A 12,897-nucleotide genomic window follows, 5' to 3' on the forward strand; every position below is an offset into this window, starting at 1 on the left:
CACAACTGCATGTTATAGCAGTCCTATATACAAAATTTCCTATAGCAGTCCTATATACAAAATTTCCACATTCTGAGGCTACTCATTTTTGAGTTATGCAAGATACGTACGTGTGTACAGACACCATGAAAAAATTTCTTTTGAATCAATTTAAAATCAGTTTTATAATTTGTTTGGGGAAAAGGAGTCCTTTATTCTGTCTTTACATACAGATGTCATGCAAAAATATTGTTAAATTGCATTTGGTTGTGGGCAAATTGGATGGTACCCAGAATTTTTCATGATTACAATATTTCCTTTACTTTGTAAGGAAGTAAAAAAGATCAGTTTTTGATCAGATTATTCTGCTCTAATTTCTTTCAGAATTGGTGATTTTAGCCTAGATAGATTCGATTGTTTTTTAAGACTAGGGACAACTTCCAGCTGATGAATAAGCTGGTTTTAGATAACCTCACTTCTCAGACTAACAGATGACATTATTTAGTCAAACTAAAAAGAATGCCCTAGTTAAAAATACAACTTGATGGGTGTTGATTTCAAATCTACATAGGATTTGGAAAAGAAAGTCATTGTTTAAATTAGCAGGAGTAATGAAAATCAATTCTAATGTTCTCAGCTGGTTATGATCCTGATGTCAGAAGAGAGTATGTTATAATAATATAATAATAACCTTTTAAAATATGAACAACCACTTGCTAGTCTCTCTCAGTATTTTATTTAAAATTACATACTACAGTACAATGTCCGTAATCTGGACTCGTCGGGACTTCGGCGATTCCGGATTACGGGTTTTTCCAGATTATAGATCATCAATTTAAATCTGGTAAGATGGCATGCAGAAATTATACAATTAAAAATATGAAACCATAATTTATGAAATAAAGAGCAGTTATAATCTAAAGGGTATCAAAATTTACAAAAAAAAAAAAAAAAAAAAAAAAAAAAAAGAGCTTAATATTTATTTGTTTGCTTTATTAAACATTTTTTTCAACGTAAGTTGTTTAAGTTGCTTCATTTTTTGTGCTTAACGCAATGCGTAAGTTTGTGGCTTTGAGGTCCGGATTATAGATGTCCGGGTTACAGACTTGTACTGTATTTAAATTTTGACATCTACATTGGTGACTTAGTAGAAAACTTAAATTTTTTCTCAGGAATTCTTGATAATTCATTGCCTCTCGCAGCAGATTTAATATACTAAACACCGTGTCGGCCCCTAAGATCCAGTTTTAGATTTTTTTTATTCCTTGCATCTGTTCTTAGGAACTAGCTGCCCCATTGATTTTGTAACTTACAGTATGAAAGGAATGTCGAGCAAAATAGGTTTGGCTTTTAATGGGTTAATGAATTTGAATATATGGAAAATTAAGAACAAAAGTTGATCACTGAATCAGTTAAACATTGCCATCTGATGCCTTGATTTTATTAATAGAAAATACATCGACAAAGTAAATTGAAGGAAAAACAGTTTTGTTTCTTAAATTGCAGAAAAATTCTATGCATTAAAATCTAGAAGCCATACCATGATCAGCTGTAAAATAACCTCCTAATTCTTTCGATTTCTAGAAAATTAACCCAGCTTTAAGCAAAATATTATCAAATCCATTACAAACTGGAGTACTCTTGAAATCACTTACACTGGAAATCCTGAATGGTACCTTTACTAAAAAACTAGTTGTTTTATATATAACAAAGTGCTTCCAAAAGGAGTAGCCATTTGAATGCAGGGGTAGGCTAAGTATACTATAGCAAAGTGCTTCCAAAAGGGGTAGCCATCTGAATGCAGGGGTACGCTAAGTATACTGCTCCATTCTAATGCTCCCTTGGCTAATTCGCTACCATATTTAATGATGAAATACAAGTTGTTTATGTTGTTAAATAAAACTCTACTGCAAAGATAAAAAGAATTATGTTTTAGTGGATACTCTGTTGTTATGGAGAATTATGAAATGGAAATCATTATGAATTAGCTAAAAAAGAATGGCTGTGCTACAATTTAATTATAGAAAATATTTCTGAAAAATTATATGTTATGCAAATTGCTGAAGGTTAACTACCATTACAGCATTAAGCAAAGAAATTCATGTAAAGATTGGTTAAAATATGTAAATGATACAACATAGCATGTTTTGTATTGTTAGTACTCTTTGCCATATGATTGACATATGCATCCACTTGGGTTATGTGAAAGTACATGAGTGTTTTCTGCTTAAGGCAAACTGGCTTATATTCATTTTATGCTTGGGGGAATATGAAAACTGATGCATCTAACCTGTTTCCTCGGATTTTAATTGAAACCGAATTGCCAGTGCTCAGTTATTTTATTGCTCAGCTACTGGTGGTCCACCCGATTCCAAAACTATACTGCATCAGTAACATTCTTTATGTGAGGCTTATATTAGAAATTAGAATAATAATAAATGAATACTCTGCTGTTATGTTTGTTTCCACTTTTTTTAAGTAACTTAGTTACACATTTTTATCTTGTAATTTATTTTGGGATGTATATTCTTATCGTGCTTGCCAGTAGAAATTATAAAAAAAATATTTTCTTTACACTGATTTAATACTTGAATAATTTGAAAGTATTTTTAATATTCCTTGTGTGTGTTATATTTTATATCTCTATAAAAATGTTTGTTTTACTAATGCATTACTTTTATAAGTATTTTTTTAGAAGTTTAAAGGAATTTAAAAAATACACAAATCCTTCATATTATGGAATTAAAAAATATATATTATTTTATAAAAGGCATTTAGCACCGAAATTCAAATTTTATTATGCTTATTATGTTTCTTTTAAATATTTGGTGCAATGTAAGAATTAACGCTGTGGCTGTAGGCATTATCTTCAGGGCTAGTCATTGATCTTGGAAGATTTCATAATAAAGCAAGGCTGTTTTTTTTTTTTTTTTTACTCACTATTCCATTTAATTTTCATATGTATCATTTGAAGTAAATATTATTGTAAAGCATCAAGGCTATGCAACTAGCTTATAGCATATTTCCTGTACGATAGATTTTAACTGATGAATGCCATCCACTACTTGAACATTCTTTATATTCAGTGAATTTGACAATAGATTTCTAACTTAAAAAAAATATTACTTTGAAGGACGTTATTTTTATTCGTTGAGCAGTATGAAGTCCAGAATAGGAAACCTATTAAAAGATAGAGGAGAAGATACTTATAACTTCATGAGTAGGTTTTTTACAACTTACTGAGTTCTATTTGACTTAGAAGTGCTTTCACGGATGACTTTCCAAGAGGAAATGCCTCATGTATATACTTCTTGTGGGAGAAAATCTTGTACCAGCCATTTAGTGTCTAGGATTTGAACCCAAGATAAAATACTAAAGCTCTGTGTTTGGACATTGGTTGAATCCAAGGTAAAATACTAGTGCTCCGTGATTGGACATTGGTTGAACCCAAAATAAAATACTAGTGCTCCGTGATTGGACATTGGTTGAACCCAAAATAAAATACTGGTGCTCCGTAGTCGGCTGCTGGTCAGAATTTTTTAAAGGAAAAGAAAGCTAATAAAGAGCAGCAGTCTTTTGAACAAAGAAAGATTTATGTATAAATGTAATGAGAGGGAAAAAAAGGTACGTTAAAGAAAATTTATGTATTGCACATTTTTATCATTATTCTATTCCACATCTCCTATGATGTAAAATGAATATCACTTATACAAATTTTCTAGTGAAAATTATTATGACTATCTCTCATAAGCTTAATTCTGTTATATTTTTCATTTAATTTAATTTGTTTATACATAATATACGTTGCTGAACGTTTAATTTTGGCAAGGATGTTCTAATTAATCCCAATTTTTATAATTAAGGTATTTTTTATTGAAAGTCTTTTATGGTATTCTTTTCCTGTGGTAAATAATTCGTGTTTAAAAATGATTATCATCAATATTATTTATATTTTAAACAGGTTCATGTATTGACACATGTTAAATATTATGATTCATCTAAGGTTGAGTGCAATGTATATAATCACTATGAAGATTTTTAATTTAATTATATCATTATGTTTGATTTTTGACAAATAATGATCTTTTGAAGAGATGAAAACTAAATATTAATATTTCTATTATATATTGGGGTACACATAATTACAAATATTATATATGTATTTATGTATTTTTTAGGGTGAAGAAGACTGCTTGGCTGGTTTGACTTTTATTATTACTGGTATTTTAGAATCAATGGAGCGAGAAGAAGCCCAAGAATTAATTGAAAAATATGGTGGAAAAGTAATGAAAACCGTGTCTAAAAATACCAAGTACATTGTCATTGGAAGGGATGCTGGAGCAAGCAAGTTAGAAAAGGTTTTTCATATTTTTTTTTAATAATTTCTATTAAATAATTTCTATATTCTATATCTTTCTGTATTCAATTCTATTATATTTATTCTATATCTGAAGGAACTTAAGACATTTTATTTTTGTCACAATGAAGAAAATGGAAGCTATATTCTTTGTAGCTGAAGTTTTATTGCATTCTGATTTAGGCTGAGAAATTTGGAACCATTCAGTTAGATGAAGACGGGTTGCTTGATTTAATCAGGACTATGCCTGGAAAAAATGGTTCTGCAAAGTCCAATAAGTTTAAAGAAAACAAATCTCCCAAAGCTGCAAAATTAAATGAAACTTCTTCAGAAAGTATTAAAGATGATAAAATTAATGGAATGAATCTTAAAGAAAGTGTTTCATTGCATAAGGAGCCAGTACATAAGACTAGCCCAAAAAAGGTGGCAGAAATGAAATTAAAAAAGGAAGATTCTAATCTGAAGAAATCAACATTGGATGAATTTGAGGAAATTCCTAAACCTGAGGTAAAATATTGAATTTTAGTATATTGTAATCAAATTTTTACATTTAAACAAACTTATACATGCTTGATTAATATTAGATTATCTTCATTAATTTATTGCGATAATTTGCTATGGATTTTATTTTTAATGAGCTGTTCTTGTGTATGAAATAATTTTTAACCTATATTTTTTATTTATACTCTACCCAACACTGAAAATGCAACATCAAGAAAGAGTGTCCCAAAAATCATGACAATTTCAGTGTAGATGCACATCACCATGTTATGCGAATGATGTGAAATCCGCTGTTCTCCAGCACACGTTGAAGAAAGTATAGGTGCAGAATGTTTAATTTTTGTGTCATTATTTTTGCTAGGGAAATCATCATAGAAAATTTGGTCTTGTCTCTAAGGGCACGTGTAACAGCAGAGAATACCAGGCCATCGTCAAAGGAGTTCCAGCAGACAAATGGTATTATGAGGGGCATAGTGATCAAACTGAGAAAGGCAGGTTGGTTCATACAGCAAATATCTGCTGACACACACCTTGATGCATCCAAAGTGCACTGGCGTGGTGATGAGGGTTTGAACAGAGAAATGTGGCAAGTTCGAGGGGTGCTGGTGCAGCCAGAGCGACTTCAGCACGCGTGGATCGACACATTCCCCGACAAGTAGTGGTGCACCCACAAGCCATTTTTACATCCATTCTGTAGCATGTTCAGGATGCCTTGGATGTTTCCATATCGACCAGAATGATTTGCCATCAATTGGTGGCTAGTGACCTGAACTCATGGAGTCTGTTAAGAAGACTGCCATTGATCCTCCATCATAGACGGCAACGTCTGCAATGGTGCAAGGCTCGAGCCATGTGGACGACAGAATGGCATAGGGTCAGGTTCTCGGATGATGAGTCATGCTTCTGTTTCTCCAATGATAATTGCCGCATGCGAATGTGGCATCAATGTGGAGACAGATTCAATCCGGCAGCAATTGTGGAATGGCCCAGTGTTTGGCAACATGCATTATGGTTTGGGGAACAATTGCATTCGGTTCTAGTCACCTTTAGTTCATATTCAGGGCACTATGACAGCCCGATGATATGCTGTGGTTGGTGACACTCTCTACCTTCAGGGAGTGCCCAGTGCCCTTTATCAGCAGGATAAAGCCTGACCGCACACTGATGTGAGCAGTGCATCAGCCAGCATGCTCTGCAAGGTGTACAGATGCTTCTCCCTTTGTTCTGTCCTGATCTCTCAACACATTTGGGATGTGACTGGGTGCCATTTGCAGACCCTGCCATTGCCACGTTCAGAAGACGAATTGTGGTAAATGGTTGACAAGGAGTGGAGAGCCACTTCTCAGGACACCATCAGTAGTCTTATTGACTCTGTACCTAGACATGTTGCTTCATATGTCTCCGTCTAAGGTAGTTCTACAACCTACAGAACTGATGCTGTTCTTGCTCTGTATTATGCATATCATTTCAAAATAAAGAATGGTTATTGTTCATTGCTGCATCTCTTTGTTAGCTGAGTTTCATCAGTTTCTGGCCACTCTTTCTTGGTGTTGCATTTTCAGTGTCTGGTAGTATATATTTATTTTAAGTTTAAAGATTTAGAACATTATTCTAGCTTTACAGTTTAAACTAAGTGTTAAAAAATTAGTCACTTAATCTGTGAAATGATGTGTTTCATAATTATATTATAGACATTTGTTCGCACTTATTATTTTATGTGTTCAGAATTTTCCATTCTGTGTTATATAATTATTTGTATGGCTGTAGCAGCTCATGAAATGTAGAATGGGCTTCTAAACATCTTTAAAAATTTATTACATAAATTTAAAAAAAATGATTTAAGTGTGCCATTTTTTTGTCAATAATCAGTTTAATAAAATTCTAAAAATTGCCTTTTTTGCCTCTATATATTTATTTGTATATTATTTGTTTTTTTTTCCTATTAAATACCTAAATTATATATGAGAAAGAACTTTTTTTAATTTTTTAAATTTCAGATTAATATAATCCAAACTAAAGTATGATATCTAAAGTATATGTATGAAGCTAAATTTGATGAACTTTTATTATGTCTAAATGCTTTTTTTTTGAATCATGGAATACAGTCAAAAGTCGTTAATCCGGACTCGTCGGGACTTCGGCGATTCCGGATTATCGATTTTTCCGGATTATAGATCATCAGTTTAAATCTGGTAAAATGGCATGCAGAAATTATAAAATTAAAAATATGAAACCGTAATTTACGAAATAAAGAACAATTATGATCTAAAGGGTATCAAAATTTACAAAAAAAAAAAAAAGCTTAATATTTATTTGTTTACTTTATTAAACATTTCTTTCAATGTAAGTTGTTTAAGTTGCTTCGTTTTTTATGTTATAATACATTCTCTTTAATTCTATAAACAGACATAATTTCTTGTTCAGTTACAAAGTTCCTCTGTTCAAGTCCTATAATTGCTGTGTCGAGAATACCGACTAATTTGTCAATCGAAATTTTTTCGTTTGCAATAACCTCTGTTACTTTCTTCGCTATCGGAAGCGAATTATAATGACGAGGCATTTGATTTAAATCATATCAAAGACGAGATGAAATACTACATTGAGTAAGCAATTATAAGCCAAATAAAATAAAAACATCTGCTCTTAAGATAAGGATAGTGCTGACAGATCAACTTCCAATTCAATGCACACCGCCGCGGCGTTAAAGATAAACAAAGTTTAGATAAAGATACTTTCGCTTTGTATATCCTTTACATATTAGTAAATATATATCGGAAATTCTATTTTACATAATCGAAAGTTCAAGCTTACTTTTATAAAATTGCTCTAACAGTCTGCAAAAAATAAAAATCCGGATCCAATTCGAAGATTAAGGAACAACGCAATCTGCAACATTAACTGAAATAGATAATTAGATAATTTTAGCTTAGCTTATCCCATCCGTTATACATTAAACGCGCATTCGGAAACGTATTTTGCGCACACGCAAATTAGCAGCGGTAAAGGTCTTACGCGACGCATGCGCAGAAAGTTTGTAGCTTTGAGGTCCGGATCATAGATCATTCCAGATTATGGGTGTCCGAATTAACGACTTTTGACTGTAGTTAGTGAATTCTGTTACAGAAGCATATTTAAAAATAACATATCAATCTGTGACATAACAATTATTTTTAATTTTTATATCATATACTTTAATCGTTAATTTTAACCCTTTGCGCTCGAGGCGCTTTTCTGTCGGATGAACCAGCAACTTGAGAGTAATCAGCCACTCCCGCTTATATCACGAGTTCCTTATTGTTAACTTAAATAATTTTAGACACAATAAAACACTTTAAACTCATATATTTTAACATTATACATATTTTTTTAACTTAATGAAATACATGTATTAAACATTACATTCTAAAATTTTGCTTCGTATGATATTTGACAAAACTATCTCCTTGCTCATTGCTTGACTATCCTTGGCTTGTTGGGGCATGTGTCACAGTAGTATACAGTTTGTCGCCTTTGGGACGTTCTTTGGGAGCAAACCTTGCAATCTTTTTTTTTTGCCCCATCAAAATAATATGCAGCTTCCCATTAAGTTGGATCGCTTCAGAAATGCTGTGTGAAGTAGAAGCTGTGCTGGGATGTTTTTGTCGAAAGTCTTCTCTCAGTTGATCCACTAAAGTTTTCAAATATTGTAGGTGACTAAGCGGCCGTTCATTTCTCTGCTTCTTTACTGATTTATAAAGAATGTATGAATTGATGGAGCAGATCTCCAAACCCCCCAAAAATAGTTTTCGCCACCATTTTACCGATTTTCTTAAAAAACAATATGTCGAAGCCAGTTGGTCAGCTCAATCAACACCGCTCATAAATTTCATGTAATTTACAATAACATTGGGCTTTTTTATAACTTCAATACCGCCTTGTAGAGTTCTTCATACAGGAGTTATTCCCGCATTATTCCAAGTAGTCAAAGCCGTCACAATCCTCTTGTCCTTCCACGCAAGAACCAAAATATTACCTTTACGATATGCACATGTGGTTCGATTCTCAAATTTTGGCTTTCGTATTTCACATGGCAGGTGCTTTCTATTTGTCAAGATTGTCCCAGTTAAGTGGTACTTTTGTTTGTGTAATTCTTCTGCCAATATGTAACTCGTATAATAACGGTCCGTGAATATGTGGTGTCTCTGAACACCGGGAATTTTATCCTGTATCATTTTGTATAGATGTAGCAGTATTCTGGTTGATACCCGTAGATCGGGTCTTATCAAAGTCTCTGTTGTTAGAGATCCATAATATGGCAGAATAGCACAAATGAAGCCGGTATTTGAATCTGCGAGCGTATAAACCCGATTACCCCATTTTGTAGGTTTCATTGGATTGTATGTAATGAATGATGTGCGGCCTTTGAATTTGACAGTCGTTTCATCCACACAAATCTGCTCTCCGGGTACAAAATAATTCATGAACCTTTCATTTATATACTTGAGGAAACCAGATACTAACTGCAAACGGGTTTTAGGGTTTGTATTTTCTGAGGGTGTTGTCTTGAGGTGAAGTCTCCAAAATATTTGACAAAATCGGTCTGTCGTAAACGTGTCTGAGTAAAACGGAATATAACTAGTATCATTTTTCAACCAGTATTCTTGTATTTTTGCCAGTGGCATTGTCCCCAAATTTATGATTGCCCCAATAAATGCCCAAAATTCGGTAACTGTTACATCGTACCATAATCGCCATATAGAACAGGATGATAAGGTCTTCCCTTCCACCTTCCTTGCAACGTTATTGTTAGTTTCTTGCACTATGTCAGTAACTAATTCCTTGGTGAAAAATAATTTGAAAAAATCTATTGGTTCTTTTACGTGTGCAAATACGTGTGGTCCTACTTGTCTTTCACCGGATAAACGGTATTCTTCTGGGGATTTCTTTGGATTCTGCGCACACTGTCCATTTTGAAGGTTCAGTCTCTTCTGTACAATCACTTTGGCTTCCAGATTCACTATCGATTATTCAGATTTTTCGTCTTCTTGCTCCTCTAATGTCGTCACTATCTTTATCACTTCTGTCTTCGTTCTCATGGGCAAGCTGTCTATGTAGTGATGTAATTTCGTTCGTTATTGCCGAAAAATTAAACTCATCTTCGCTAGAAGTAACTTCTTCGTCGTGTTCCATACTTATTGGGCTCAGTAACTTTGAAAGAAATACTGCGATCAGCAAGAAGATTGAGTTCGAACTGATGTCGAAGACAGAGTCCTACCCGCGGTTGCAAGTGTTTTTGAGATAAGACATTTAATCGCATAAGCATTGCAAAGACAACCTTTATTTGAGATAATACATCCTTATAGCTATTCAGACACCTCGTAATATGATCTACAAAAGGCCAAGTAGATCTCTCAAGCGATATTCCTTAGGTCAAACACAAATAAACACATCGATTCGAATGGTGCCTCTCAGGCACCGCTCGAGTTATTGCATCACATGCAGTGGTGCCTGAGAGGCATTGCTCGAGTGCAAAGGGTTAATCTAAAGTTTATTACATACGGGAAATACAACATAAATTTTGTTTTAACTTAAGAGAATACTAAGTACGTTCTGTAAACAATGTACCTTATTAGCATAAAGCAATATATCTTCAAAGCACATACCAGTAAATATAAATCTATTTTCCAGTCTATATCTTATGTACATTTTTTTTCCTCCTGCAGCAGAGTTCTGTGAAGTCAGAAAAGTCTGATGATCAGGGACATTCTATGTGGGTTGATAAGTATAAACCCTTAGCTCTAAAACAGGTTATTGGACAACAAGGTGATAAAAGTAATGCTAAAAAACTCTTACATTGGTTAGTGAATTGGACAAAAAGTAGAAGACTGGGCAAAAAGCCTATCCCTGGTAATGATTTTATATGTTATTTAAGTTTGAAACTTTTATTTTCTGCATTAATCTTGGATGTTAATTAAAACATTGCACATTATATTATAGAACACAGTAGCTAAAGTTTGTTTTAATGTAATAAATTTCTTGAGCATTGTTGGTGTTAAATAATGTGAAATAGATCCTATTAATATAGGATTATAGTAATTCTGAGTAATCTTCACTTCAAGTATGATTGAGTACTGCTTATAGAAATATTGACATTTATGCAATAAAGCTTAAAAATTAATTAGGTGTTCAATAAAAAATCATACTACCGTGTTGCTACTTTATATATTTTTTTAACTATATATTGGATTTGTATAAAGATATTACAAATGGCTACTGAAGCAGAGAAAGAAAAATAATTTTCTGATTAAGTACCTTATCTTAGACTTCACTGAAAATTGGACTTGACTCTTTAATGCTGGACTTTTTTAAACTTTACATATAGGTTCAGAATCTCAAAGTGTTATATTTAGGATCTTTTAAGAATGGTGTGAAAGTAATTTAAAAAAAAATTATAAATATGTTTTGAGACATAGCCCATGTCCATATGATCACATTCAGCATTAACATTTATTAGAGTTAGGTAAATGTCATAAAAATCGATCATTTCCATAAAAGCTAATTTTCCTTCATAAAACTATATAATTCAAGAACAAGCATTAATAATTAATTAAATATAAGTGGAATAAATAATAATGAAACTCACTGCAAATTTTTGAAGAAGTTTTAGTGTAAATTTGTTACATAAAGGTTAACAAAACACACAGTAAGATGAAAATGAAGCACTGCTAGGAAATCTATAAGGAGAATAGTAAGATATTTGAACTCCATCAAAATTTAAACTCTAAGATATATTTCGGAACGCCAAATTGTTGTTATACAAAATCAGTTTCGTCCTCTCTCTCTCTCTCTCTCTCTTTTTTTTTTTTTTTTTTTTTTTTTTTTTTTTTTGTGGTAATCCGCAAAACAAGAAATGCATAGTCCAACTTGGCACTCTGCACATTTTGCAGTTATCTGAATAACAATGGTGCCTTTTGCAGGGAACTGCAAGGTATCCTATTCCATCAAAACACTCTTTATTTATCCATCATTGAAGATACGTTGCTCTTGGTACTGGTATTGTATTTGAGGAGGAAGTGCATATTTTTGGATATAGGTTTTAACAATTTCTCTTCGAAAATCTAATTACAATGTATCTACTCCAGATTTTCTTATAAGAATTATGCATTCTGGATACTTCTATCAAAGAGCTAAGTAAATACTGGCCCTCACCATTTTTTATCTCTTATAGAAATTCTATAATATGAGAGATTATCTCCATTCTGTCTGTTCTTCCCATGTATTTATTATATTTTGGAATAATAGCTGGTCTTTATGTTCTTTTCTTTAGTTTTAGAGTACTTTGAGATGTGTGATAGTGGCTCGATTCCATCACTTGTTGATGCAACAGTAACTACAGAATTTTCTACCCATCGTGTAATGGCTATTTTCATTCTTTCTTGTTTGAATAATATGTGAATTGTGATTAATTTTTTCATCCCTTTTGAATTTTGTAAAGGGCATTTTTTGGTATTATGTTTTCTTGTATTGTTCCTGTTGTCTTATATCCTTGGTCTTTTAAATAATTTTATTAGTAGTAGACCTGTAAACAAGTTGTCAAAATGTAATTTGAATGGCAAGTTTTGTATTTTATTTGGCAATTCATCAAGCATCTGAAGAAATGATGCAGCACATTTACTAAATTCTTTTCCATATGCACTATTCTTTGTTGGATTTTTACCTTGATATATCTCAAAATGTATGAGATATCCTTTTTGACACCATACTTTGTACCTGAAATGTATAGGTTTACCACGTACAAACTGCTGAAATATATAGGTTTACCACATACAAACGTTACAGCTGTTACTACCATAATTACATCAAAACATAGGTGTTGCTCAGTTTTGAATAAACAGATAAACTTCGCTTTAAGCAGACATAAAAGGTCTTTAGTTTCCATGTTTTATAATTTTGATCCATTTGACTGTTGTCAGTACAATGAATAAAACGACAGATTTCTAAGAACCCATCCTGATGCATAGAATTTGCAACCAGTTTATTTTTCAAATATTTTGAAGAATCTGAAAAGGATCATTTAGATG

The 12,897-nt window shown here is 32.5% G+C and overlaps 1 protein-coding gene across 2 annotated transcripts in view; it reads left to right on the forward strand.

Moving 5' to 3' along the window:
- Gnf1 (germ line transcription factor 1) overlaps positions 1-12,897 on the forward strand; it is a 203,990-nt gene that overhangs the window by 76,487 nt on the left and 114,606 nt on the right. For both annotated transcript variants that reach the window (XM_085812770.1, XM_085812769.1), the window contains exons 12-14: positions 4,158-4,337; positions 4,520-4,843; positions 10,540-10,723. In XM_085812770.1, the coding sequence (XP_085668896.1) occupies positions 4,158-4,337; positions 4,520-4,843; positions 10,540-10,723 (688 nt within the window). The remainder of the gene's footprint in view (positions 1-4,157; positions 4,338-4,519; positions 4,844-10,539; positions 10,724-12,897) is intronic.

This window comes from Stegodyphus dumicola, chromosome 3 (genome assembly GCF_044657685.1).
Source record: "Stegodyphus dumicola isolate Sdum_Otavi_A_Nest chromosome 3, ASM4465768v1".
Classification (NCBI taxonomy): domain Eukaryota; kingdom Metazoa; phylum Arthropoda; class Arachnida; order Araneae; family Eresidae; genus Stegodyphus; species Stegodyphus dumicola.